Raw genomic sequence first — 27,934 nt, forward strand, 5'->3', positions numbered from 1 at the left:
TTTCTCCCCATGGAGCAGCCAGGAAGTGCCGTGGTCACCTCTGACTGTCACATCCCGGTTCCTCCTCTGCTCTTTGCCCAATTCCAGCACTTTTCACCCTGAATAAAATACAGTTTTTCCAGCATCCATAAAATCTTCCCGATTTTGTTTTCCCTCCTATTTCCAACTTTATTTCCATTTTTTGCACCTGCGGGGGAGGGGACCAAACCCCCATTTTCTCCCAGTTTTCTCCTTGGACTCTCCTCTGCCAGCCTCGGTTTCCCTTGGAAAAACACCGATTTTGGTTAACACCGCAGCGGGATGAGCCAGGGCCGCGTCCTGGGGCGATTTTGGGAATTCCAGCTCCCCCCACAGCGGCCACTCCGCTCAACCGCACCCCTAATTCGGGATTTAATTCGGGAATCCCGAGGATTTTAGGGCGGGGGCAGGAACCCCCGCCACGAGTCCCGCTGGGATTTTTTCCGGCTTTCTTCCCACTCCCCCGGGGCGCTTTTCCCGCGGCCCATCCCGGGGAGCGGCCGAGGAAGCTCCGGGAATTCCCGGGAAGGGAAGCGAGGCCGGGGTGGGGCCTGGAGCGGCGCCGGAGCGGCCGCGGGCGCGCCGGGATCCCGATCCCGATCCCGGCCCCGATCCCGATCCTGGCCCCGATCCCGGGGATCTCCCGGGCCCGCAGGTGACAGCGCCGGGAACCCGGGAGGCGGCGGGGGAAGGGGGAGCTCGGGATCCCGGGATGCTGCGGGGAGGGCGGGCAGAGCTCTCCCTGCGGCCCCGGCCGCGTTCGCGTCGCTGCCGCATCCGCGATTCAAAGGGAAAGGGGGCGATTCCTTCCTTTTATCCGGGGAAAAAAGAGCGGCTCCTTCCCCCGCTGCCCCCCCCCCCCCCCCTCCGCTTCCCTGCTTAATTAAACCAGAGCTTAATTGGAGCCCCCCCCGGCTCCGCCCGCTCCCGGCGTAAACCAGCGGCGGAGCCTCGGAATGGTCCCGGGAGCCCTGGGATTGCTCCTGGATCCCCGGAACAGCCCCGGAATGGTCCCGGAATAGCCCCCGGAGCCCTGGAACAGCCCCGGAATGGTCCCGGGAGCTCTGGAATAGCCCCTGGATTCCCGGGCGGGGCCCGGCCGCGCGGAGCTGCTGCTGTTTTTCCTGGGTTTTTTGGCTTTTCCGTGGATTTCCTGGCCGCCCCTCGGGCCGGGTTTGTCACCGGGGACACCGGGAGGGGTCGGGGAGTGGCCGAGGCCGAGATTTCCCTGCCCTGAGCCGGCGCTTCCTCATCCTCCGGCTTCCCTCTGGATTCTCCCGACCGCCGAGCGCCTTTCCCCGAAATCGGCGTTTTCCTGGGAAAAGGGGCCGGTCCCGGGGTCCCCTGGCATGGAATTGTCACCGACCCGCTGCCCCCGCTCCGGATTCTCCGCTGGATTCTCGAGGTGGGGCAGGACGGGGGGAATTCGTTCCCCGTTTTAACCCATTTTAACCAATTCCAGCTTTTCCCGTGCCCAGAGCGCTGTCGGACGGGTCCTGACGCCGCTCCCAGCATCCCCATTCCCTAAAAAACCCCGCAGCCTTCATCCCAAAGAGTTGTTCTTCCTCCTCCCCGCTCCTGCAGCTCCGGCACCGCAGGGAAATGGGCTCATTTCCATCCTTTTTGGGAAAATCCATCCTCCGGAGCGATCCCAGGGCAGATCTTCTTCCCAGGGGCAAATTTTGAGGCGAGCTTTGAATTCGGGCACCAAAAAAAGGCTCCGAACGGGCCGGGAGGGGGAGGAATGGGAGGAACTGGGTGAGTTCCTGGCGGCTGCTCCTCCCTCGGGCCATTCCCGTGGGAAAAGGAGTTTAATTCCATCGCTGCATCCCCGCTTTTGGCAAAGGTGGATGGAATTGTTCGTGGAGACGCCGGGATGGGGAAGGGCTGCTTGGATGGAGCCAGAATTGCTGAAAATTGACCAAAATCCCCCAAATTTCTGTGTGGCAAAGCCCAAAATGCTGGACACGGGCAGAAAAGGAGGAATTTTTTTTTTTACGGAAAACAGGCAGGGAAAAGAACAAGTTTTGAGGTCCTGAAGCTCAAGGGGCGGAAAATGGGCAGAAAAGGGAAAAAGAATTTCACATTGAGGTAGGAATTTCCAAAACCAGGTGGAAAAGGAGCTGAATTTCCAGGCTGTGAGGCAGAAATTTCTGGCAAGAGGCAAAAAGATCCCAAACTTTTCCTGAGCCGGAGCCTGAATTGCCAAAAACCGGCGGGAAATGAAAACCTTGGATGCGCTGGAGCCCAAAGTGCTGAAAAAGAAACAAAATTTTCCTGTACTGCGATGGAATCTGCCGAGGACGGGAGAAAAGAGCCCAAATTCCTTCCAATCCAAACCCTAAATGGCCAAAAACGGGTGGAAAAGGAACAGAATTGCCTCCCTTGAAGCCGGAATTGATGGAAACAGGGAAAAATTCCTCAAATTTTCCTCTGTGGGAATCGAATCCGCTGATTCAGGAGATTCCGTGGGGTCGGAGTCCTGGGAGCGTCTCCTGGAGCTCCTCCCGCTCGGATCCTGGGGAAAACATCCCCTTTTTCCCCTTTTTTCCCCATTTTCCTCGTTCCTGACTCTTCCTTCCGGGGTCACCTGGATTCTGCTGGATTTTTAGGGATGCCCGGAGCTGCCGGATGCTGGAAGCTCCCAGAAATGAGTTATTCATCGGGGGTTTCCTTGGGGCTTTCCTCCTTTTCCAGCCCATTTTCCACCTGTTCCGGATCTCCCCCACAGGGAATGGGGAGCGCCATGGGTTTGCCTGGGAAAAAATCCCCCAAAATGCCCGGAAAAGGGGTTTTGGGGACAGAATCGCCCCCGTTGCCGGCGTTGCAACCCCCTTTTCCCAGGGATTTTGTTCTCCCCAGCACAAAGGGAACGGAGCTCCCGGAACATTCCCGGCCTTTGTCCCGGCCCAGCCGAGCGGGAGCGGCCGGGGGGAGGAATTGGGGTCAGGGAGGGCGATTTCGGGTGGGAACAGGGATGGCCAGGAGGGGAACGATCCCACGGCTCCGGGGTGCTCGTCCCCATCATCACCCTCAGCCTCACCTGGGAATTCACATTTTGGAGGCTTTTTTCCCTACAAATCCACCTTTTTTCCTAAAAATCCATCCTTTTTTCTTGCATCCCCATCTTTCTTCCCTAAAAAAATCCATCTTTTTCCCTACAAGCCCACTCTTTTCCCCTACAAATCCATCTTATTCCCTACAAACCCTTTTCTTCCCTACCACCCCACTTTTTCCCCTACAATTTTGCCACGACCCCGGTGTTTTTCCGTGGCCGAGGGCCCCGCGCCGGCCCCGGTTCCAAAGGAAGATCCTTCCCCGGCTCCTCTCTGCGCCGTCAGCCCGGGGCCGCCCCCCGCCCGTCCCGTCCCGCGCTAATCCCGGGATTAGCGGCGCTGGATTCCGCACCGTCAGGATTTTCCTGCCCGGAGCCGCCGGGATGGGGCCGAGCGGCGGCCGGGCCCTGCCGGGGCCGCGCTCCCGGGGCTGATTCCCGGGATCGCCCCGGGATCCTCTTCCCTCTCGGCCTCGGGAGCGGCGCCGGCGCCAGCGCGGGTCTGTAGCGGGGTCTGTGCGGGATTTGGGGGAAAACGGGGATAATTGGGGAGCATTCCCTAAAAACGGGGGATGATAAGGGAATATTCCCCAAAATTAGGGGAAAATAAAGGAGTATTCCCTAAGAACGGGATAACAAGGGAATATTCCCTAAATCAGGGGATAAGAGGTAGGATTAGAGCACAGGGGCGGTTTTGGCCTCGGGAGCGGCTGCGGCGGCAGCGGGGCCAGGGCGGCTCCATGACGGGGTTTGTGGCACTGGGAAGGGGGAAAGGGGGAAAAGCAGGGAATTGCAAGGGAAAATTCCCTAAAAGCAGGGAATTGCAAGGGAACATTCTCTAAGAGCAGGGAATTGCAAGGGAACATTCCCTAAAAGCAGGGAATGCGAGGGTGACAGTGGGGATCAGAGGAGGTTTGGGCAGCGCTGAGGTGACGCCGGAGCGTTGAAGGGGAAATGGGATTTTCCATCCCTCGGGGCCTTGTTGTTGTTGTGTTTTTAAGGATAAATCCTCCCAGCTCCCCCGGGATTTTTTCGGGTCGAATTCCGGCCAGGAGAGGCCCCTCAGGGTGTCCCAGCCCGGGACAAACCCATCCCCAAATCCCTCTCGAACTGCTCTGTTCTTGCCGGCGGCGCTGGATTGGATCCGCCGACAGGGGACAGATGGAATTTTTTCCCTGAAAATTTGTGATAAGGGTGAAAAGCTCCAGAACTTCCCACTTGCTGATTTAACAGGGAGCGTTCCGGTGGCCCCAAACCTGTTCCATTCCTTTTGCCGTCCCACTGAGGCGTCTCCCAAGGCTGGACATGTTAATGGCACCAAAAATTCCCGGTTTTGCCTCATTTCTGCCCACAGCTGGAAAACCCGGCCCAGATCCGACGTCTGAACTCAGAGCTCACGGCTAAAACAGGGGAAACCCCAACTTCCTTCCCCCTCCGGCCGAAATCTCCGTTGGTTTCTGCTCCAGCTGGTGCTGGGTGGGGCCGGACAACGCGGGGCCGAGGGGAGACGGGGTCAGAATGAGAAAATCCCTTTTGGGCTGAAAACGCCTCTTCCCAGCACTCTGCTCTCCCGACCTCTACCTCCACACCCCGATTCCTCCCTACAAACACAAATCCTTTGGACTCCCCTGCTTTTCCTCCCTCTTGCTGCCGAGGCCCCGAGCGCCTGGATTTCATTACCTGCTAGTTTGGGTATCGATAACGCGGCCAGCGGAGAGCGGGGGAGCGTCTGGAATTCATTTCCCGGCCCGTGCCGACGGCCAGGATGCTCCGTTGACGTGTCAGAACTCGGCTTTGAGCGTTTTTCCCCTTCTCTGTTGGTTTGCAGGTCGTCCTGAGGCCGGGAAGGCGCCGCCAGCTCGGGCTGGGCTGCGTTGGCCGAGATGTCCACCAAGGTGCCGATCTACCTGAAGAGGGGCAGCCGGAAGGGCAAGAAGGAGAAGCTGCGGGACATCCTCTCCTCGGACATGATCAGCCCGCCCCTGGGCGACTTCCGCCACACGATCCACATCGGCAGCGGCGGCGAGAGCGACATGTTCGGGGACATCTCCTTCCTGCAGGGCAAGTTCCACCTGCTGCCCCGCAGCGAGAGCGGCTGCGGTGACGGCGGCGACCGCGACGGCTCCGAGGCGGCGGCGGCGCCGTTCGAATTCTCACGCACGGCCACGATCTCGGGTGGGGAGCCGGAGGCGGCCGCGGCGCCGTCGCCGCTGCTCAAAAACGCCATCTCGCTGCCGGCCCTCGGCGGCCCGCAGGCGCTGACCCTGCCCGCGGCCCAGGCGCCGCCCAAGCCCCCGCGGCTGCACCTGGACGAGGCCGCGGCCTCCCCTCCGCGGCCCTGCGGCCCCCGGCTCCCCGCGCCCGCCAACGGCGAGGCCGAGCCCTTCCTGTCGCACGCCGGCTCCCTGCTGTCCCTGCACGTGGACCTGGGGCCGTCCATCCTGGAGGACGTGCTGCAGGTCATGGACAGGCACCAGGCCGAGCGCGGCGGCGGCGCCCGGCCGGAGATCCTGACGTGAGGGCGGCCCCAGGGAGAGACACCGAGGAATGGATGGCGAGGGTGAGGGTGATGAGGATGATTTTGGGTGTTTTTCCAATGTGGCTCTCGAATCCCAGCTCGGACTCCCGTGTTTCCTCTGGCAGAGCCCGCGGTGCCGACGCCGGGCGCGGGTTCAGCCCCGGGACCGAGCTCTCCCCGCCCTCCTCCAGCGCCGGAGCCGACCGCAGGCAACGCGACCCCGCCGCGTTCTCCGCGTCTGCGGGACCTGGCGGGATGAGCTCCCAAAGATTCCGGTCAGGAGGATTTTGGGGGACACTGGGGTTTGCTCTCCACGGGCGATGCTGGCGGCTCTGAACCCCCCGGATCGTCACGGTGGTGCCGCCTCAACTTCTGCTCCACTGAATCCTTTGGAAATCCCACAAATCGGGAAATCCCGAGCGGGAAATCTCTGCTGGGCTTTGTGTCTCTGTGGAGAAGCCAAAACTGCCCGTGGAGGAGCTCAAATATCCCAAATGGGGCTGCTGTTTTAGGAGCTCAACCCATGGAGGAGCCAAAAAACCCCTCTGGGGCCGAGCTGGAGCGGCAGAATCGGGGCTGGGGCTGGAAATCGTCAGCGAGGTGCAAAAACAACCAAAAATCCCAGCGGGAGGTGGAGGTGGATTCTGGCACCGGGGGGGACTCGTCGCCGTCGATCGCGGATTGTTTGGCCGGAAGGAGGGAATGCCGAGGGGAGTTCGGCTGGAATTTAGGGAATACGGACAAAGCCCCCTGGGAACGCCGCTGGTGCCGCGCTGGGGCCGGCCCCGGGCCGAGGAGGAGCCGGCGGGACTCGGGGATGGGGTGGGACCCCGCGGGGCCTCCTTTTCCAGACTCTGTCCATGCACTCCAGCGTTTCGCCGATTTCTGGGAGTTTGAGCCCAGAACGAGGGCGGATCCCCCCGGGGCGGGGCCGTGGCCCCTCCTGACCCCGCTGTTCGTCCCGTTCCCTCCTCGGTGGTCGCGGTTCTGGGTCTCGCAGGGATCGCTGCCTAATGAGTCTAATTTAGATTATCTGACTAATGAGTCATTAGATTCTCGAGCTCGTGGCTCGTTGACGAACCCTTGTCCCGCCTCTTCCTTCCCCTCCCCCTCTGCGTCCGTAAACCTGAACCACTTTTGGTGAAAACACCAAGAATTTGGGGGGAAACCAATTTTCCAAGGTTTTCATCCGCAAAACAATTAAGAAACGGGGGTTAATTAGACTTGATCAGCCCCAGGTTGAATTTCTATTTGGTCCAACCCTTCCCTGCTCTAAACTCTCTCCCCCTGCAGTCCGTCCACTTTTTATTTATTTTGGGATTTTTTTCTCCCCAAACCAATTCCAGCGCTGGGACGGAGCCGTTTTAGAGCCTCGTTTGTGATTAATTAACCCCAGGGAGAGACTTTGATGGGAACGTGGCTCCGTGTCCCCTCCTGTCCCATGAACGCACCACAGCTGCTGCTCGGACAAACAACCTGAAGGGAAAACAGCCCGGAATGGCTCATTTTGGGTGGGTTTCAGAGTAGTATGGGGGGTTTCCAACATGGGGTGGGTTGGGACAACGTGGAGACACTTGTTTTCCTCGATTTCACCCCAGTTTTCCTGGTTTTCACCTTAACTGGTGATTTAAAGATGGAGCTGTTTGTCCCCATCTCGGACCAGGAATTGCGAAAGCGTCGCTGCCGGAGCTGTTTCAAAATAACCAAAACCAGCCCAAATCCCCTTTTCTCCTCAGTTTTGTCCCTTTTCTCCCCCAGTTTTATCCCTTCCACAACTCAGGGCTGGATTTCGGGGCGTTCCAGCTGTAATTTGGGACCTCGTTCGCTCGCTTCTCTTCTCCCCCCACTCATCCCCCTTTGCTCCAGTCCTGGAAAAGCTCCTTTAATTTGCCAGATTTCGGGGGTTTTTTGCCATGAAAAGGTGATTTTCCTTTTCTCACCCCTCTCCTCCTTCCCCTCTTCCCTCCCTCCCCCACCTTTCAGAGCACACCTGCTATAAACCCCTGAAATTATCCCCAAAATTATCCCTGATGTTACTTTTATCCCTGAAATTAATTTTTCCACAATCTCATCTCCTTAGCTGCAAAAAACCAAATTCTTTAATTAATTTTTAACCATTAATAAATCATTTGGGATCCCTTTCCACAGGACTGGAGCCTCCTTCACTGGTCCCCTAATTAATCACTCCCCGGATTAATGATTTATGCAAACGACTGTTGCCAAAGCTGTTCATTTACTCCCAGTTCCGAGAACTTGAGTCATCCGGAGCAGCCGTGACTCAGCGCCCACTCCCCTCCTTCCCCCTCCCTTTTTGGGGACGTTTATTCTGGAATCAATCAAGGATGGAATCATTAATTAACCCCAGCAGGGGCACGGGGCTGGCAGCATTCCCACCTCCCTCCCAACTTCCTCGTTATCCCGGGATTTCCGGGCAGCGGATTAACGCCGCCCACGCCGGCGGTCAGTGTCTGACCCCTCCGGTGTGGCCGGAGCCGGGAACGGAGCCGTGGGATGAGCGCCAGGAACAGCCGGTACGGGATTATGAGGAGGAGGAGGAGGAAGGGCAGGAGGAAGGTTTGACCAGGGGGTGACCTTGGGGAAAAAAGGCAAATTCACAGCAAACAGGGAAAAAACCACAGGTGGAATGTGGAAGTGAGGAGGAAAAAGAGAGAGGAATTCGCCTGGAAGTGAGGAACTCACCTGGAAGCTGACGTCAAACCACGCTCGCCAGGGGATCGGTGGGCGACCTCTGTCCTGGGGGATGATTTTTGGGATTCTTGGTTAATTTACGTTTGATAAAAAGGGAGAAGAGCTCAAAAATGGGAATTTTTGGCAGGAATTTTTTGGGGATGAAGAGGCTGGGGGTAAGAAGGGGGTTTGGTTGAAATCATAAACAGCCATAAGGAATCTGGGGAGATTTGGGATTTGAGAGATCCATCCTCACTTATCCCTAATTTCATTCTCTCCTGATCCTCCTTTATCCCTTATTTCATTCCCCCCAATTTACCCCTCATTTCCCCCCCAACCCTCACCCCTCTTTCCGTCCCCTCCTCCTCCCTTATCCCCCCAAACCTCCTCCATCCCTCCCCGCTGCCCTCACTCCCTTCCCCGTCTCCCTTTCCATTCTCCCTCTTCCCTTCTCACCCCTTTCCATGGGATCATCGAGGCTGGAAAAGACCTTTGGGATCATCAAGTCCAACCAGCGCCACCAGGGTCACCACTGAACCACGTTCACCGTGTGCCACATCCAGGCATTTTTTGAGATAATTCCAGGACAGTGACTCCACCACATCCCTGGCACGCCCGCGCCAGGGCGGGACAACCCTTTCCATAACGGAGTTTTCCTGAATAAACCTCCCCTCGTGCAACTTGAGGCTGTTTCCTCTTGTTTTATCCATCGAGAGAAGGGATCTCACCCCCAACCTCGCTCCAACCTCCTCCCAGGGGATTGCAGGGAGCGATGGGGTCTCCCAAACCTCCTTTTTCCCTTCTGTAATTTTCCTCCTTGGGGTGGATGACTCCCCACTTTCCCTTCATTTCCCCCTTACCCTCCCCCCTTGATCTCCTCCCATTTTGTCCCCCATCTCATCACTCATTCTCCCATCATTTTCCCCCTCAGTCTCCCCCCTCCATCTCCCCCTTTTTCTCCCCCCGTATCCCCCACCCTGCCTCTCCCCTTCATCCCCATCCTGTCCCTTTCTCCCCGTACCCTCATCTGCCTCTTTCTCTCCGATTTCCCCTTTTTCCTTCCATTTTTCCCCTCAGATCCTTTTCCCTCCATTTCTCCCCTCAGGCCTTCGCCCCCCCCACTCCCCGTTTTCCCGCCTTTTCCCCGCGCGCGCGCGCACGGCGCCGCCCAGCGGCCGGGAGGACTCCGCGATCCCTCACTCCCCCCGCCCCTCCCTCCTCTCCTCTCTCTCCCTCCGCCTCCCCTTTTCCCGACCCTCCCTCTCTCCGGCCCCCTCTCTCCCCGCTCCTCCTCCTCCCTCCGTCCCTCTCTCTCTCCTCCTTCTCCTCCCTCTCCCCGCCCCTCCCGCCCCTCCCTCCGCGCACGCGCCCCGCGGCGCCCTGGCGGCGGAGCCAAGATGGCGGCGGTGGTTCAGAATGTGGTCAAGCTGTGAGTGCGGGTCCCCCCCTTCACCCCCCCGCGACGCGGGAATGGTGCGGCCCGGCCGGGCGCGGGAAGCGGGCCCCCCCCCCTTACCCCCGCGCGCCGGGCGGGACCAAGTGGGCAGGAAGGGGGGGGGGGAGCGACACGCGCGCATTGTTCGGGGTGAACTTTGCTGGGGGGGGGGGTTAAGGGCACCCCAGAATCCCCCCCAGCACCGGGAGGGCCTCAGGGATCTGAGCGGGAGGGGAGCCTGGGAGGGTCCCGAGGGCCCGGCAGGGTCCCCCAGTCTGGCCCTGAGAGGGTCCTGGAGAGGGCAAGGGGGGCGGGGGTCATCCCTGTAAAGCGTTAAAATTCCCGGTATTGTATCCGTGCATCTCCCTGTGCCTCATTATATATCCCTAAACTCCCGTGGGCGAGCGTCCTGGAGAGGCCAAGGACGGGGGAGTCATCCCAGCACATCCCTGTGCATCCCCATGCATCCCCGAATGTCCCGATACATCCCTGGACATCCCCGAATATCCCGAAACATCCCTGGACATCCCCGAATGTCCCGGTACATCCCTGTGCGTCCCCTGTCCTTCCCTGGACATTGCTGCGCTACTTCCCTGTGCATCCCAGCGAGAGGGTCCTGCAGAGGCCGAGTTGAGGGGAGTCATCCCTGTGCTTCCCTCTGTATCCTGTACCTCCCTCTCCATCCTCGTCCATCCTTGTGCTCCCCTCTGTATCCCTGTGCTCCCCTCTGTGTCCCTGTACCTCCCTCTCCATCCTCGTCCATCCTTGTGCTCCCCTCTGTGTCCCTGTACCTCCCTCTCCATCCTCGTCCATCCCTGTGCTCCGTCTCTTCCGTCCCTGCCCTTCCCTGCACACCCCGTGGGAGTGTCCTTGGCGGAGCAGGAAGTTGCTGTGCCTTTTACCCCTCACAATCTCCGCCTGTATCCCTGGTATTCTCCGGTTTTGCTCCTGATGTTCTCGGTTCTACCCCTGGGAATCTCGGGCTTTGTCCCCGCTGTTCTCCAGTTGGACCCCTGAACGTCTCCAGTTTTATCCCTGACATTCTCTGGTTCTATCCCTGAGGACCTCCGGGTTTGTTCCTGCTGTTCTCCACTTGTATTCCTGAGGCTTTCCAGTTGTATCCCTGGTATTCTCCAGCATTTCATCCCTGGCAGCCTCCAGTTGTATCCCTGACACCTCCCGGCCGCGATCCTTGTTGGGCTCCTCATTCCCCCATTCCCCCGGTCCCAGTGCTGGGCCATGACCCCTGCTGGGCTCCCCATTCCCGGTGCCATCCCTGCCCTTCCCGGGCTGATCCGTGCCCTTCCCAGGCTGGGCGAGCAGTACTACCGGGACGCCATGGAGCAGTGCCACAGCTACAACGCCCGGCTCTGCGCCGAGCGCAGCGTCCGCCTGCCCTTCCTGGACTCCCAGACCGGGGTGGCCCAGAGCAACTGCTACATCTGGATGGAGAAACGGCACCGCGGGCCCGGTACGGCCGGAGCGCCGGGAATGAGGCGGGAACGCCGGGAACGAGGCGGGAACGCCGGGGGAGCAGCGGGGAAATGCCGGGGGAGCAATGGGAAAGTGGGAGAGCAGTGGGGAAATGATGGGAGAAGGGGAGGGAAACAATGGGAGAAGGACAGGAAATGGTGGGGAAATGATGGAATAACGGTTGGGAAACCACGGGAGAACATTGGGAGAGCAGCCGGGAAGCGGCAGGAGAGCACCGTGGAGACAGTGGGGAAGCGCTGGGGAGGGGAAGGGGCCGGGGTCGCTCTGGGCTGTTCTGTCCCCTCCTTGGGAACGTTTGGAGTGTTTTATCACAGCCTCGGATGATTCCGAGGAGTTCTGTCACCCCCTGGCCCGATTTTGGGGAGTTTCCCGGGATTTTTCCGCAGGTTTGGCGGCCGGGCAGCTCTACTCGTACCCGGCGCGGCGCTGGCGCAAGAAACGCCGCGCCCACCCCCCGGAGGACCCCCGGCTCTCCTTCCCTTCCATCAAACCCGGTAATTCCACCCATTCCCTGCTGGATTTCTGGGAATTCCGCCCCGGATCCGCCAGGATCCAGCACCCACCCTCATTTTTCCCGTTTTTTCCCTGTTTTTCCCCAGACACGGAGCAGACGCTGAAGAAGGAGGGGCTGATCTCCCAGGACGGGAGCAGCCTGGAAGCGCTGCTGAGGACAGATCCTCTGGAAAAACGTTCCCTGCCGGACCCCAGGATGGACGACGACAGCCTGGGAGAGTTCCCGGTCACCAACAGCCGCGCACGGAAGGTGCTGCTGGGAATTCCGGGATGGGAACCGGGAATTCCTGCCGGGAACCGGGAATTTCGTGCCACGAACTCAGATTTTCCAGCCCCTTCTCCCGCTCCAGACGTGGATTTTAGGGCTTGGGATGGGTTTGGTGGGAGGGGGAAAGGGGGAATCCGGCCCTGGGGTTCGTGGGAAGGAGGTTCTGGAGCCAAAATTGGGGAATTTTTTGGCCTGAGAAGAAATTTAGGAAAAGGGAGTTCCAGGTTAAAAAAAAAAAAAAAAGGGAAGGAAGGAAATTTGGGAAGAGTAGAGTTTCTGATCCCAGAGTTTAGGGAGAGAGAGTTCCTGGTCCCAGAATTCAGTGGGAGGGAGGTTCTGGCCCTGCAATTCAGGGGGAGGGAAATTCCAGCCCAGAAATTCAGGGAAAGGGGAGTTTTGGGGTCATTTTCCCAGTATTCCGTATTTTTCCCCTTCTGAGGCTTTTCCACAGCATTTTTGAGCATGGAAACCTTTTCCCAGCCTCCTTTCCTTTTGCCTTTTCCAAAACTCCTCCTCCTCCAAGCGTTTTCCCACCAGATCAGGCCCTTCCACGACGTTTTTTTGGGGGATAAAACATCCTGAATTCCCGTCCATCCACAAGAACCTTTCTGTGCCTCCTTTGGGATGGATTCAGCTGCGACCCCTCCTGTTTTTCCCGTTTTTCCCGTTGTTCTTCCCTGGGATTGATTTTCCTGCAGTAACCCCTCTCCTCGTTCCCAGCGGATCCTGGAGCCGGACGATTTCCTGGACGATTTGGATGACGAGGACTACGAGGAGGACACGCCCAAGAGGAGGGGGAAGGGCAAGGCCAAGGTGAGTGAATTCCTGGGAATTCCACTCCCGGGGCGACCCCACAGGGAGGAAAGCTGGGATTTGCGCCGAGAATCCCTCGTTTCTCCCGAATTCCCGAGGATCTGCTGTCCCTCGGCCGTTCCCAGCGCGTGGCACTCTTGGATCGCTCCCGCCCCGGCCGTGTCCCTTCCGTGCCCTCTCAGCTCCCGACTTTTCCCTAAATCCCGACTTTTCCGCAGGGAAAAGGCGTCGGAGGGGCTCGGAAGAAGCTGGACGCGGCCATCCTGGAGGACCGGGACAAGCCCTACGCCTGCGACAGTGAGTGCCGGGGCCGTTCCGGGCGCGGCACCGCCGGGATCGGGGGATTCCAGCCCGGGCAGGAGATCCCCACGGCCGGGGAGGGCAGGGCCGGGCTCTCGCCTTCCTCCCGCGGAGGGGGCCGGAGTTGTCCCGCCGGGAACGCCGGGAAACGGCCCCGGGGCCCAGGGTGGCACAAGCGCTGGAGGTGTGAAAATCAGGATAGGACGGAGGATGGAAGGATGAAAACGAGGATAAACTTCCCAAACAGCCCCCAGAGGCTGGGAAGGCCCCTCCCCCTCATCCCAGTGGTTTTCCAGTCGGATCCGTGTCCCTGGGACTCATTCCCAGCCCTCCTTAAAGCCCCTCAAGGAGCTGGGAGCCGTGAAATCCAACAGAACCCTGGGAGCAGGGATTCCATGCCCAGGCCAGGCCCCCCCAGCCCAGGATTCAGCGGGATAACGGGATGGAAAAGCTTCGCTAGCTCCTTTTTCTCTCTTCTTCCTCCTGTCCTGCCACTTCCCAGCACTAATTCTCCCCCTGGCTCCCTGAGGTTGTGTTTTTCCTGCCCTTTTTTCCTGGTTTTCCGTGTGTCTGTGTCCTCTCACGACTTCTCTTTCTGTGTTTCAGACAGTTACAAACAAAAGCATTCCTTGAAACCTCCCGACCGAGGTAGTTCCGCTCTCTCTCTGCTCGTTTTTCCTGCTTTTCCTCCTTTTTTCCTTTTTTTTTTTTCCGTGGGGTTTTCCCACCCCAAAAAAAATCCCCCTGCGGAGCCCCGGGATCGGCGGGAGGAGGGGAGGGAGAAGCCAAAGGCCACGGGAGCGACGTCAGCGCCGGCCCCGCTCCGGCCCCCTGACCCTTTTCCAGCAGGGAATGAGGCCGGGAAAACAAAGATTAACCCCCCCCGTGGAGCCAGCAGTGGGAAAAACACGGAGCTTCCACCCAAATCTACCCCTGGCTCCCGAATCCCGGGATTCTGCTGCCTTTAAAGCTCCCCGGTGTTGTTTTCCCGCTCCAAGTCCGCGGGGTTTTTACCTAAAAAAGCCCCAAAAAATCGGGATCGGCCGCAGGCGGGATGGGGAGTTCGGGATGTTCCCGAGGCTCCTGTTCCTCGCCTCGGGAGGAGGAATCCGGAGCCGCGCTTGGAGATGGTCCTGGAGGTTTTGGGGGGAAAAAGGTCACTTTGGAGCCCCGTGGACTGGGAGGGAAGCGGGAATTTCGTGGGAATCCCGTTGGAATTGCGGCTCTCGGGGCCGTTTTTCCTCGGTGCTGCTCCGATCCCGAGCGTTTTCCCCAAAAACCCCTCAGATGCCGGGGCAATTCCCGTGGTTTTTATCCCAAAAAACCAGCGCGGGCTGCTGGAGTCGGCCTCCCTGTGGAAGTTCAGCCCCATTTTCCCTGATCCAGCTGCTTTTTCCCTGATTTCTCCACGGTCCGGGGGGATCCCAGTGGATCCAGAAACTTCTGTGTTGTTCTGGAAAAGCTCCAAACTCGGGAAATTTCATCCCAAAGCGGCTTTTTCCCAATTAATGGAAAAACACAGGGAAAACACGTTGGGAAGCCTCTCCACCGAGCCCCGGAATTCCCCCTCCGGCACCGTTTTTTGGGGGATTTTATCCCGATTCCTTGTGCTGGGAGGGAGCCGGATCTGTGCTCGTCCTTCCCACGCTGAAATGGGGCTGGAAAGGGATTTTGGGGTGTCCTTGAATAAGGAAGAACCCAAAAAATCCCTGGAAAAGCAGCGATGGGGAACTGGAGCCGATTCCCTGATCCACAAGGTGCTGGATTGAGGGAGAAACCTCCCCAGTTTTGGGGTGGGAAATGGGAGAACCAATGGATTTTGGGCCTTTGGAGGAGCCGGGATGGATCCATGGCCGCTGCCAAATCCCTCCTTGGAAGCCCAGAATTCCCGAGTTTCCCCTTCCTTGGTTTTTACCTCGGGATGGGATTTTTTGGGGTGAGGATTTCTTCTCCCCAATATCTTCCTGGGGATTTTGCCATTGGATCCATCCTGGGGCTTTCACCTGGAATTCCTTCGGGATCCCAGGTCGGTAGCCTGGAATTCCTTCGGGATCCTGGGGAATTCACCTGGGATTCCTCAGGAATTCCGGGTCGTTGGACCCGATTCCAGCCGGTTCGGGGTCAGCAGGGAGCACCTCCTGCTCTCCCAGCCCGGAGCTGCGGTCGGGGTGGCGCCGGAGGCTTCGGGATTTGGGATTTTTCCCTCCTCTGCTGGGGTCCAACTGGGATTTTTCCCATTTTTTCTCGGCAGTTTGCGGGAAGCGCTACAAGAACCGGCCGGGGCTGAGTTACCACTACGCCCACTCCCACCTGGCCGAGGAGGAGGGGGACGACAAGGACGATTCCCAGCCCCCCACTCCCGTCTCCCAGCGCTCCGAGGAGCAGAAATGTAAGGAAAAACCCCGGAATTGCCCCCCGGGAAAGCCCTGGGAATGACCAACACCCCAGCCCGAGGTGTCCCGGAGCTGCCCCGGCTCGGGAGCCGCTCCGTGGGGGGAATTCCGTCCCTGTGCCCTGATCCCGGTGTCCCGCTCCGCTTTTCCAGCCAAGAAGGGTCCCGACGGATTGGCCCTTCCCAACAATTACTGCGACTTCTGCCTGGGAGACTCCAAGATCAACAAGAAAACCGGGCAGCCCGAGGAGCTCGTGTCCTGCTCCGACTGCGGCCGCTCCGGTGAGGGACAGCCGGGGCCATCCCGGGGCTCCCGCGGCCCGCAGGGAGCCGGACCCGGGCCGGACGTGGGGGAGGCGTGGAGTGGCCGGGGCTGGGGCTGGGGTCGGGGGGGACATTTGGGACCATGGATCCGAGCGTTGATCCAGCACTGCCACGGCGAAGATGTGGCCTGGGGTGTCCCTGGAGTGTCCCTGGGATGTCCCCGGGGTGTCCCTGAGGTGTCCCTGGGGTGTCCCTGGGGTGTCCTGGGGTGTCCCCGCTGTCCTTGAGGTGTCCTGGGGTGTCCCTGGGGTGTCCCTGAGGTGTCCCCGCTGTCCCTGGGGTGTCCCCAGGGTGTCCCTGGGGTGTCCCTGAGGTGTCCCTGAGGTGTCCCCGCTGTCCTTGAGGTGTCCTGGGGTGTCCCTGGAGTGTCCCTGAGGTGTCCCCGGGGTGTCCCCGCTGTCCCTGAGGTGTCCCTGCTGTCCCCAGGTCACCCGTCGTGCCTGCAGTTCACGCCGGTGATGATGGCTGCGGTGAAGACGTACCGCTGGCAGTGCATCGAGTGCAAGTGCTGCAACATCTGCGGCACCTCCGAGAACGACGTGAGTGCCCCAAAGTTACCTGGGAGTGCCCCAAAGTTTCCTGGGAATGCCCCAAAGTTACCTGGGAATGCCCCAAAGTTACCTGGGAATGCCCCAAAGTTGCCTGGGAGTGCCCCAAAGTTACCTGGGAGTGCCCCGAAGTTTCCTGGGAATGCCCCAAAGTTACCTGGGAATGCCCCAAAGTTACCTGGGAATGCCCCAAAGTTTCCTGGGAGTGCCCCAAAGTTTCCTGGGAGTGCCCCAAAGTTACCTGGGAGTGCCCCAAAGTTTCCTGGGAATGCCCCAAAGTTACCTGGAAATGCCCCACAATTATCAGGGAATGCCCCGGAATCCACCAGGAATCCCCAGCAGTGACCCAGGAATGCCCCAAATGACCTGGGAACACCCAAAAATTACTTTGGAATGCCCAAAAACCACCTGGGAATGCCGCAGAATTCCCACTGGAGGGGTTTTTGGGGGAGAAACCTTCAGGGTTTAGGAGTCCATAAGACCCCGGAAAGGCTTTTTTGGGGAAAAACTTCTGGATTTCGATAACCTGCAGGCAACTTTTGCCTTTCCAGAGCCTTTGGGACACCGGGGGAGGGAACTTTTGGGGAGGGTAAAATCCTTTAGCGACCTGTGGGACACGGGAGAGGCTTTTTGGGGGGAAAAGCGGGAATTCTGGGAGCGGAGCGATTGGAATCTGCCCGGCCCAGGACCAGCTGCTGTTCTGTGACGACTGCGACCGCGGGTACCACATGTACTGCCTGACCCCGCCCATGTCCGAGCCCCCCGAGGGTGAGTCCGGCCCTTCCCGGCCCTCGGGATCCCCCCGAAACCTCCCCGGGAGTGGGAAACCCTGCGGTTCCTTGGCCTGGCTCTTCCCAGGTTTCCTTCTGGGCTGTGGGGAGGGGTTCCTGCTCCCAAATCCTCCTCTTGCTCCTTTGTCTTCCTCTTCCTCCTCCTTTTCTTCCTCCTCTCCCTCCTCTTCCTCCCTCCTCATCTTCCTCGTCTTTTCTTCCTCATTTTCCTTCCTGAATTCCTGAATTTCCACCCTAATCCCTGAATTCTCCCTCCTCTTCCTCCCTCTTATTTCTCCTCTTTATTCTCTTTTTCCTCTTCTTTTCTCCTCCTCTTCCTCCTCCTTTTCTTCCTCCTCTCCCTCCTCTTCCTCATCATCTTCCTCATCTTTCCTTCCTCATTTTCCTCCCTGAATTCTTGAATTCTCCCTCCTCTTCCTCCCTCTTATTTCTCCTCTTTATTTATCTTTTTCCTCTTCTTTTCTCCTCCTCTTCCTCCTCCTTTTCTTCCTCCTCTCCCTCCTCATCCTCCGTCCTCATCTTCCTCATCTTTTCTTCATTTTCCTCCCTGAATTCCTGAATTCTCCCTCCTCTTCCTCCCTCTTATTTCTCCTCTTTATTCTTTTTTTCCTCTTCTTTTCTCCTCCTCTTCCTCCTGCTCTCACTCTTCCCCCTCCCCCCTCGTTAGCCCCCGTGGTTAATTGTCCTCCCGGGGGGCTGAGGGGGGTGAGGCCGAAGGCTGATCCCGGTTTTCCGCAGGGAGCTGGAGCTGCCACCTCTGCCTGGACCTGCTCAAGGAGAAGGCGTCGATTTACCAGAACCAGAACAGCTCCTGATCCTGCTCTTCCTCCTCCTCCTCCTCATCCCCATCCCCTCCTCATCCTCACCCCCTCAGCTTTGGGGCCTTTGCCTTTTTTTCCCAGTTTTTTTGGGTCATTTTCCCTCCTTTACCTTCTTTTTTTTCTTTTTTTTCCCTTTTATTTCCTTTATTTTCATTTTTTGGGGGTCCTTTTTATTTCCCTTTTTTGCCTTCTTTTCTCTTTTGGTTCTTTTTGCCCTTTAATTTTCTTCTTTTTTCTTTCATTTTCTTCCTTTTTTGGTTCTGTTTTAATTCCCTTTTATCCTTTACTTTTTTCTTTCATTTTCCTCTTTTTTTGCTTTGTTTTGTTTCCCTTTTTTGCTCTTTTCTCCTTTTCTTCTATTTTCTTGTTTTTTGGGATCTTTTCCCTTGTTTTTAATTTCCTCTTCTCTCTCTTTTATTTTTGCTCTTTTTTCTTTTTTTTTAATTTTCTTTTTTCCTTTTTTATTTTCTCTTTTTTTTCTTTTTTCCCCTTTTTTTCTTTTTTCCTTCTATTTCCCTTTCCTTCCTTATTTTTTTTATCTCCTTTATTTATCCTGGGGTGTTTTTTTTTTTTAATCTCTTCCATTCCCTTCATTTCACCTCTTTTTTCCTCCCTTTTCTTTATTTTGGGTCCTTTTTTCCCTTTTTCTTCCCCTCCCTCCATTTTTGGGTGGATTCCGTTGATTCCAGGATTTCAGGGCCCTTTCTCCCCTCCCCCCACTCCCCCCGGTGATTTTTGGGGTGATTTTCATCCCTTCCACCCCCCAAGTTCCCAGGATTTCACCCCAAAACTCACCCACTCCCCCTCCCGGCGCCGCGGGTGCCAAACTCTCCCTTTTCCCCCTTTTTTTTTTGGGAATTCCGGGGCAGTTTTGGGGCTTTTTCTTCCGTTTTTGGAGGGGAGATTTTTCCTGCTTCGATTTTTGTTCCCTTTTCCCCCATTTTTATCACGCCCCCACCCCCCCAAAGGATGCTCCCAGCCCCTCCCCCACCCCCACGAGGCCTTACCCCTCCCCCACCCCCTCCGGCCGCCACCGAATGGGGCAAAATCCCCGGATTTGGGGATTCCCCCCCGCCCCTCCCCCGCTGGCTCAGAACGGGGCAAAACCCCCCAGTTTTGGGGTTTTCCCCTGGCTCCCCCCCCTCCTCCCCCCAGGGTTGGGTTTGGGGTTCGGGAGGGTGGGGGAGGGGTTGAGGTTGGGATTTTGGGGGGGGGAAAAAGCCCCTTTTGCCCCCAAAATGCCGCTGGGGGAGGGGGGAGAGGGAGAGGCCGCGGGTGTGGGGCTGGGGGGACTCCCCGGAATCCCCCAAATCCCCCCAGTCCCAAATTCCGCCCCCTCCCCGGCTCCCGTGGACTGAATGTGCCTGTTTTTCTAAAAAACACAAAAATAAATGGACTTTAAAGCACCTACCTCCGACTGCCCCTCCCCCCACACGCCCCCAAACCCCCCCGGATCCCCCCGAGAGGAGCCCCCGGGATGGGCCCCGAAACTGCCACAAAAACGGCGAAAATGACCCCAAAACCAGCCAAAATGACCCCAGAACCAGCCAAAATAATGCAAAAACTGAAATCATCCCAAGGGTACCGAAATAGCCCAAAGTTCGACCAAAACGGCCCCGAAATGACTGAAATAATGCAGGAAATGACTAAAATAGCCCCAAAAGTACCAAAGTAGCCCCAAGTTTACTGAAATAATGTTGGAATAGCCCCAAAAGTGACCAAATAGCCCCCAAAATGACCAAAAGACCCCCTCAAATTATTAAAATAACCCCAAAATGACTGAAACAGTCCAAAAGTGTTAAAATAACAGAGAGAGACCAAAATAGCCCTAAAAGCACTAAAATACCCCCAAAATAACTCCCAAAGGACTCCAATAGCCCCAAGCTTGACCAAAATAACCCCAAAATGACTGAAATGGCCCTAAAATGACCGAACAACCCCCAAGTGATGAAAGCATCCCCCAGAATAAAAATCCAAATATTCCAAAAAGTAACCAAAACACGAACGAAAGAACCCCAAAAAATCATGGAAATGACCCAAAAATGACCGAAATACCCCAGAACTGGCCAAAATGACTGGAAAATTTGCCAAAAATGCTCAAAATTGACTCAAATCCCGAAAATCCCCCCCCAGAATTCTGGATCTGAGGCTCATCCCGGTGGTTTCTCTCCTCCCCGTCCCAAGCACGATTTTGGGGGGAATCGACGGCGTTTTGGTTCAAAATGGGCTTTTTTCCCCCCGTTTCCGTGCCCTGATGGGGGTGGGGACATGGAAATGTCCCAAAACGGGGGATTTATCCCAAATTCCCCTCAGCGAAGCTTCACAGTTGTGTCTTATCCAGGAAAGAGCAAAACGACACCAAAACGGCTCATTTTTCGTAATAAAAATGGCAAAAAACGGAGTAGTGTGGGGTTTTTTGGGGGAAAATGGGAAGTTTGGGGAGAAGTGGGAAATTTGGGGCAAAAATGAGGTTTGGGGGCAAATTTGGGGTAAAAAAGTGTGGGATTTGGGGGCAAAAATTGAGGATCTTGGGGCTAAAAACGGATTTTGGAGCAAAAGTGAGGATTTGAGAGCACAATGTGGATTTGGGGCAAAAATGGAGGGTTTGGGGGCCGATGGGTGCCTGGATTTGGGGTAAAAAAATCCCAGGTTTGGGATTGGGATGTGGCTTCTCCAAGAGCTGACCCTGAGGTTGTGCCGCCCTCTTTTTGGGGTAAAATCTGCCCCATTTGGGGTTTTTTTTCCCCGCCTGGAAACGCGAATTAATCCCGTTCCCAGATTTATTTTGCAGCCAAATCACCCGAACTGGGGCAAAGGCCAACGAGCTCCGGGAATTCCAATTAATCCTCGTTAACGAGCTCCGGGGGGGATTCCCGGATGTCTGAGCCCCCTTCGGGGGGGGGGACACCCCCAGACCCCTCGGCCCCCCCCGGAACGGCCGCAGGCGGTGCCGGATCCCGAAATTCCCGTGAGGTTTTATTGGGATTCAATAAATAACCCCGGGGGGGAGGGTCCAGGGGACCCCAACGGGGGCCCGGCCCCAAAATCCCCCCGGGGGGTCCCAAACTCCCCCTCAGGCGCCGTCCTTGCTCTTGGTGCTGCTCAGGGGGACGGCGACATCGTCGTCCTCGAGGTGACCCGCCCTGGAGAGACCCCAAAACCTTCGAGTCGCTCCCCAAACCTCCCAGCCCTTCCCAAAATTTTAATCCTTCCCAATCCCGGAACCTTCAACCTCCAACCCAAAACCTCCATCCCAACCCCAAAACCTCCATCCTAACCCCAAAATCTCCATCCCAACCCCAAAACCTCCATCCCAAAACCTCCATCCCAACCCAAAACCTCCAACCCAACCCCAAAACCTCCATCCTAACCCCAAAATCTCCATCCCAACCCCAAACCTCCATCCCTTCCTGGCCCCAGAGCTCCCGGGTTCCTCCAAGCACCAGTCCCACCCCGACACGGGGAGATTCCCCCCGGGAAGGGCTGGGGGGTCCCGGGGGGTCCCGGGGGGTCCCGGGGGGTCCTCACCGCCTCTCGACGTCCTTGATGGTCTCGGGCAGGGGCGCGTTGCGGGTCTCGGGCAGGAAGCCGGTGGCGATGGCCGAGACGATGGGCGCGGCCCCGTAGATGACCAGGGGCAGCACCGGGGTCACGTCGGCCGCCATGCGCACCAGGGGGGCCACCATCCCCCCCACGCGGGCCATGGTGCCCCCCAGGCCCATCCCCGTCTGCCTGTGCCGGGAGAGCCACGCGGTGGGCGGAGGGAGGGACGGGGGAGGGAGGGAGGGAGGGATGGGGGGATGGGGGAGGGATGGGGGGATGGGGGAGGGATGGGGGGATGGAGGGATGGATGAGGGATGGAGGGATGGGGGGATGGGGGAGGGATGGAGGGATGGATGAGGGATGGAGGGATGGGGGGATGGGGGAGGGATGGAGGGATGGAGGGATGGATGAGGGATGGAGGGATGGGGGGATGGGGGAGGGATGGAGGGATGGACGGAGGGATGGGGGAGGGATGGAAGGATGGGGAAGGATGGATGGGGAATGGATGAGGGATGGGGGGATGGAGGGATGGATGGAGGGATGGATGAGGGATGGATGGATGGGGGATTGATGGAGGGATTGATAGGGGGATGGATGGGGGATGGATGAGGGATGGAGGGATGGGGTGATCAGTGGTTGGGTTAGCAGAGGGATAGAGGGATGGAGGGATGATGGATGGGGGCCTGGCGTGCTCGGCGGTGGGGTTGGTGGAGCCGTGGTGGTTGGTGAGTGGTTGGGTCAGTGGGTGGCCGGACTGAGCGGTGGTTGGGCTGATGGGTGACTCGGTTGGGCTCGTGGAGGGTTGGGTTGCTGCCTTGGTGGCTGGGTTGGCACACGGACGGTGACCGGACAGACGGACGGGCGGGGGGGCCGGGGCTGTGCTGACCCCACCCACCTGATGACGGTGGGGAAGAGCTCCCCGGAGAAGATGTAGGCGCAGTTGAAGGAGGCGGCCAAGGCGCCCTTCCCGACCACGGCGAGGGCCATGCGCAGCGTCGCCAGCTCTGGGGGCCGGCCGGACAGGTCAGCCCCGGCCCGGAGGCTCCTCAGTGCCCGGCCACCAGCCGTCCTTCACCCCCACGGTGACCCTGCGTCCCCCCGAGGACCCTTCACCCCCCCCGACCATCCCCCCAATGCCCCTTCATCCCACCCAAGGTCCTTCATCATCCTCCACCCCATTCTCCTCCGTCCCTCCCCCCTCCCTGCGGCCGCTCCCACCGCTGGGCACGAAGATGTTGGCCAGGATGCAGAGGCCGGCGAGCGCCAGGGAGCCGCCCTGGGCCGCGCGCCGGCCGAAGCAGGAGATGACCAGCACGGACAGGAGCTTGGCCGGGATGTCCACGGCGCCGAACACCAGCTGGCTCAGGTACACGTTGAAGCCGAAGCCCTGCAGGTCCATGGCCAGCCCGTAGTAGGCGAAGCTGGTGGAGAACCTGCGCCAAAACCCAACAAATCAGCGCCAAAACCACCGGAAATGGGGGGGTGGGGACCCCAAAAGATGAGTTTTGCCCCAAAAGATGGGAGTTGGTCTCAAGAAATGATTTTTTTGCCCCAAAAGTTGTGGACTTGTCCCAGAAAGTGGCTTTTTTTCACCCCAAAATATGCTGGATTTTACACCAAAGGTGGTTTTTTTCCCAAAATAGTGGGGCTTTTTTCCCCCAAAAGGTAGGGGTTTTTTCCCAAAGTGTGAAGGGGTTTCCCCCAAAAGATGGAGCTTTGCCCCAAAACGTAGGGGGTTTTTTCCCTCAGAAGGTGTTTCTTTGCCCCAAAAATCGGGGATTTTTGCCCAAAAATTGATGGTTTTCTTCCCCGAAATGTGGGGTCTTCCCCCCAAATAGTGTTTTTCCCCAAAAAAGGTGTTTTTTCCCAAGAAAAGGTGTTCTCTGCCGGGACGCACCAGACGAAGGAGACCCCGCACGACACCGTCCTCATGCCGGGGGTCCGGACAAGCGCGGCCACGGCCCCGCCCGGCAGCGGCGGCTCCCGGCGCACCAGAGCCCGCAGCGCCTGCGGGAGACCCCCGGGATCTGCGGGACCCCCGGGAGCCGGGGCGGGGAGGGGGCGAGGGGGGTCCGAGGGGTCTGGGGAGGGGGAGCCGGGGGGTTTGGGGGGGATCCGAGGGGTTTGGGGGGGGGATCCGGGGGGTCTGGGGGGAGTTCCAATGGGTCTAGGGGGGAACCGAAGGGTTTGGGGGGGATCCGGGGGGTCCGGGGGGTCCGAGGGGTCTGGGGGGGGATCCGGGGGGTTTGGGGGGGATCCGAGGGGTTTGGGAGGGATCCGGGGGGTCTGGGGGGGAGCCGAGGGGTCTGGAGGGGATCTGAGGGGTCTGGAGGGGATCTGAGGGGTCTGGGGGGGATCCGAGGGGTCTGGAGGGGATCTGAGGGGTTTGGAGGGGATCTGAGGGGTCTGGAGGGGATCTGAGGGGTCTGGGGGGGATCCGAGGGGTCTGGAGGGGATCCGGGGGGTTTGGAGGGGATCCGGGGGGTCTGGGGGGGGGATCCGAGGGGTTTGGGGGGGATCCGAGGGGTCTGGGGGGGGATCCGGGGGGTTTGGGGGGGGATCCGAGGGGTCTGGGGGGGGGATCCGAGGGGTTTGGGGGGGATCCGAGGGGTCTGGGGGAGATCCGAGGGGTTTGGGGGGGATCCGAGGGGTCTGGGGGGGGATCCGGGGGGTCTGGCGGCGGGGGGGAATCACGATCTGACAGAGGGGATCTGGGGGGATCGATGGGAGAACGGGGGAGGATTTGGGGGACCTGCCACGATCGGGGCGGGTCAGGGGTACAGGGGAAGCTGCCGGGGAACTGGGGGGGATTTAGGGGCAGATCAAGGGAATTTGGGGGTTCAGAGGGGTCTGGGAGGTCCCCAGCCCCCCCCCCCACCTCCTCGCTGAGCTTGTCCCCCTCCTCCTTGCGGCCGTTGACCCGCGCGACCTTGCGGAGCCCCCTCAGGGCCAGGTCCGCTCGCCCCGAGGTCACTTGCCAGCGCGCCGACTCCACGTACAGCCTGGGGACGGCCGGGGTGGGCTCGGGGGTCCCGAACCCCCCACCTCCCACCGCCCCCAAAGGGTCCCGGACCGAGGTGTCGGGGGAGGCTCTGGGATCTGGGGGTCCCTGCGCCCCCCTCCACCCCAGGGGACCCCGGACAGAGGGGTCGGGGCAAGGTCGGGGGCAACCCCGGCACTCGAGGGGGGTCTCTCCCACCCTTTAAAGACCCCACAGCCCCGATATCCCTTTTTTTCCCCCCCAAACCCAGGGCAGGGGTGGGCGCTGAGGGTCCCGTACCAGGAGTAGAAGAAGAAGATGAAGAAGGGCAGGGACACGACGAGCTGGAGCTGCCGCCAGCGCGGGAGCGCGAAGGCCGCGGCCGCCAGCACGAACTGGCCCAGGGTGTAGCAGTAGCCATTGATGGTCCCGACCACGGCCCGCGCCCCCGTCGGGATCCACTCCATGCCTGCGGCACAACCGCGGGGTCGGGGGCCGTGCCAGGGGCAGCGGGGGGCTTGGGGGTTGGGTTCCTCGTGTGGGTCAGTGGGGTGGGGTTGGGTCAGTGGGATGGGGTCAGTGGGGTGGGGTTGGGTCAGTGGAATGGGGTCAGTGGGATGGGGTCAGCGCGGTGGGGTCAGTGGGGTGGGGTTGGGTTGGGTCAGTGGGATGGGGTCAGTGGGATGGGGTCAGTGGGATGGGGTCAGTGGGGTGGGGTTGGGTCAGTGGGATGGGGTCAGTGGGATGGGGTTGGGTTGGGTCAGTGGGATGGGGTCAGTGGGGTGGGGTCAGTGGGGTGGGGTTGGGTTGGGTCAGTGGGATGGGGTCAGTGGGGTGGGGTCAGTGGGGTGGGGTTGGGTTGGGTCAGTGGGATGGGGTCAGTGGGATGGGGTCAGTGGGATGGGGTCAGTGGGGTGGGGTTGGGTTGGGTCAGTGGGATGGGGTCAGTGGGGTGGGGTCAGTGGGGTGGGGTTGGGTTGGGTCAGTGGGATGGGGTCAGTGGGGTGGGGTCAGTGGGGTGGGGTTGGGTTGGGTCAGTGGGATGGGGTCAGTGGGGTGGGGTCAGTGGGGTGGGGTCAGTGGGATGGGGTCAGTGGGATGGGTCAGTGGGGTGGGGTCAGTGGGGTGGGGTCAGTGGGATGGGTCAGTGGGATGGGTCAGTGGGATGGGGTCAGTGGGGTGGGGTCAGTGGGGTTGGGGCCAGGACCCCCCATGGGTCAGTGGGTTTGGGGGTGGATGTGTGGGTCCCTCCCTGGCATGGGGGTCCCCTCCCTCCTGGGGGTCCCTCCCGTGGGATGGGGGTGCCCGGGGGGGCGGCTCACACAGGGAGGCGGAGTTGAGGGACACCCCGGCCATGGCCAGCCCGGTGAGGAAGCGGCACAGGCAGTAGACGAGGAGGGAGGGGGCGGCGGCCGTGCCCACCCCCGTCGCCCCCAGCTGCAGGTAACACCAGGTGAGCAGCGCCCGGCGCCCGAACCTGCGGGGACATGGCACTGGGAGCACTGGGAGCACTGGGATGGGGGACAGGGGGTGCTGGGAGTGCTGGGATGGGAGACACGGGGTGCTGGGAGCACTGGGAGTGCTGGGATGGGGGACATGGCACTGGGAGCACTGGGAGTGCTGGTTTGGGAGACACGGGGTGCTGGGGTCACTGGGACAGGGCCACGGGCGCTGGGAACACTGGGGTGAAGAATATGGGCACTGGGAACACTGGGAGTGACGTGGGAACAGAGGGGGACAACCCGAGCTGGGACAGACCCACCCTGGGGACACTGGGACAGCAGGGGCCAGAGGCAGCAGAGGGCACGCCACCCCTCTCCCCCTTCCCAGTTCCTCCCAGTTCCTCCCAGTCCAGCGCCGGCGGCAGCACGCACTTGTCAGAGAGGACCCCGAAGAGCCCGGAGCCCAGCAGGATCCCGGCCATGTAGATGGACTGGGCCACCTGCCTCAGCTTCTTGGACTCACACACCAGGTCCCACTGCCACCGGGAGGGGACACCGGGGTCACCGCGGGGGTCACCGCGGGGGTCACCGCAGGGACACCGCGGGGGTCACCGCAGGGACACCGGGGCCCCCCCACCCGGGGGACGGTCTGGGGGGTCACCCCCGCCTCACCTCGGTGACGATGGTGTCGGTGAAGATGCCGTCCAGGTAGGTCCAGCCGTCGTGGCACGGCTCGGTGGCCGCCTCGGTGGCCGTGCCGTTGGCCACGGCGTTGGCCGAGCCGTTGACGTCCAAGAGGTGCCACTGGGGCTCCACGAAGCGGCGGCAGCGCTGGGGCCGGCGGTGGCCGTCCGAGGGGATGGACACGACGAGGGGGACATCGGCGAGGGTGGCGTTGGCCACGGGCCGGGGCCGGCAGTGGTGCTCGGGGACGCCGGCGGTGAAGTTCTGCAGGAGGTTGTGGCTGGCCAGCATGAGCAGCGGGATGGCCAGCGCGGCCACGTAGGTCACCTGGAAGCGGCCCATCCCGCCCAGGCGGGCCAGCAGCTCCACGAAGGACATGGCCGGAGCGGGGCCGGAGCTGGACGGGGCCCAGGTCAGCTGCGAGTGGGAGGAGGAGGAGGAAAGGCTGAGGGACGGAGCGGGGTGGTCAAGGAATGGCCGAAGGGTGGTCAGGGGATGGACCAGGGTCAGTAGAGGGGGGAGGGCGGGATCCAGGGATGGGCCGAGGGATGGCTCAGGAGAGGTCGAGGGTGATTTGAGTGGTCAGTGGAGGGATGACCACGGAATGACCAAGAGATGACCAAGGACAGCGGAGGGAGACCCGGATCGGCCATGGAATACATTGAAAACAGCATCAAAGACCCTCTATTGATCACCTATTGATTGCTCAATCAATCAATCAATTTATTGGTCTGCCAAATAGATCAATACATCGATGGATTCACCCATCTCTCGGTCAATTGATCTATCAGTCTCATTGATCAATCTGCCTACCAATCTACCAATCTCTATTGATCTATTGAGGTGTCTATTGATAGATCAGTCTATCAATCTGTCAGCCTCTCTGATCTACCAATATATTGATCTATTATCTATTGATCAATCCACCTATCACCCTGTCACTCCATTGATCAGTCAATCATTGATTATTTCTTGCTCTCAGCTCCCCCCAGTAAATCAATCAATCAATCAATCAGTCAACCTTCTCTCCCCCTGTCCCAGCAATCCCCCAGATCCCCGGTGATCAATCGATCCCCACCTGCTCCCCTCCTCCTCCTCCTCCTCCTCCTCCTCCTCCTCCTCCTCCTCCCCCCTCGGCCGCTCCCAGGCTCCGGCTCGGACTCTCGGGACTGTCCGGGCTCTCCGGCCGTCCCTCTGTCCCTCCGGCCGTCCCTCTGTCCCTCCGGCCGTCCCTCAGCCCCGCCCCCGCCCCCCGGCCCCTCCTTCACCCCTCGGTCAATCGATCAATCGATGGATCAATGGATTTC

The 27,934-nt window shown here is 59.6% G+C and overlaps 3 protein-coding genes and 1 long non-coding RNA gene across 7 annotated transcripts; 2 read left to right on the plus strand and 2 right to left on the minus strand.

The window, feature by feature from the left end:
* Positions 1–237: 237 nt before the first annotated feature.
* Positions 238–8,959, plus strand: CDC42EP2 (CDC42 effector protein 2). Of its 3 annotated transcripts, XR_004237226.1 has the most exons (3): positions 689–1,423; positions 4,902–7,102; positions 8,768–8,959. XR_004237226.1 is itself a non-coding variant. In XM_032094942.1 (2 exons), the coding sequence occupies exon 2, from the start codon at positions 4,957–4,959 to the stop codon at positions 5,590–5,592; it is 636 nt and encodes a 211-aa protein (XP_031950833.1). In that variant the 5' UTR covers positions 238–673; positions 4,902–4,956; the 3' UTR covers positions 5,593–6,671. The 3 variants fall into 3 exon arrangements, 2 of the variants coding, with proteins under 2 accessions (XP_031950833.1, XP_031950832.1); XM_032094942.1 differs by lacking the exons at positions 689–1,423; positions 8,768–8,959 and adding an exon at positions 238–673 and having other exon boundaries at positions 4,902–6,671; XM_032094941.1 differs by lacking the exon at positions 8,768–8,959 and having other exon boundaries at positions 689–2,109; positions 4,902–6,671.
* Positions 1,993–4,908, minus strand: LOC116437311. The gene is made up of 2 exons (XR_004237240.1): positions 4,754–4,908; positions 1,993–2,273 (listed from the first exon to the last, which is right to left on the minus strand). It is a non-coding gene; the product is annotated as an uncharacterized LOC116437311 (long non-coding RNA).
* A 667-nt stretch (positions 8,960–9,626) lies between the features above and the next one.
* Positions 9,627–18,043, plus strand: DPF2 (double PHD fingers 2). 2 transcript variants are annotated; one of them, XM_032094915.1, is made up of 12 exons: positions 9,627–9,708; positions 11,025–11,185; positions 11,595–11,702; positions 11,808–11,971; positions 12,710–12,802; positions 13,021–13,099; positions 13,709–13,750; positions 15,354–15,491; positions 15,648–15,776; positions 16,245–16,357; positions 17,053–17,134; positions 17,896–18,043. In XM_032094915.1, the coding sequence occupies exons 1-12, from the start codon at positions 9,677–9,679 to the stop codon at positions 17,970–17,972; spliced, it is 1,218 nt and encodes a 405-aa protein (XP_031950806.1). In that variant the 5' UTR covers positions 9,627–9,676; the 3' UTR covers positions 17,973–18,043. The 2 variants fall into 2 exon arrangements, with proteins under 2 accessions (XP_031950806.1, XP_031950807.1); XM_032094916.1 differs by lacking the exon at positions 13,709–13,750.
* Positions 18,044–19,679: 1,636 nt separating this feature from the next.
* LOC116437256 (solute carrier family 22 member 6-like) lies at positions 19,680–27,112 on the minus strand. Its single transcript, XM_032094893.1, has 10 exons — positions 26,616–27,112; positions 26,376–26,479; positions 25,824–25,978; positions 24,802–24,970; positions 24,400–24,523; positions 23,419–23,528; positions 22,740–22,954; positions 22,417–22,525; positions 21,507–21,710; positions 19,680–21,121 (listed from the first exon to the last, which is right to left on the minus strand). Exons 1-10 carry the CDS (start codon positions 27,003–27,005, stop codon positions 21,052–21,054), a joined length of 1,650 nt encoding a protein of 549 aa, XP_031950784.1. The 5' UTR covers positions 27,006–27,112; the 3' UTR covers positions 19,680–21,051.
* Positions 27,113–27,934: the final 822 nt, after the last annotated feature.

The sequence above is a fragment of the Corvus moneduloides genome, chromosome 34 (assembly GCF_009650955.1).
Source record: "Corvus moneduloides isolate bCorMon1 chromosome 34, bCorMon1.pri, whole genome shotgun sequence".
Taxonomy (NCBI): domain Eukaryota; kingdom Metazoa; phylum Chordata; class Aves; order Passeriformes; family Corvidae; genus Corvus; species Corvus moneduloides.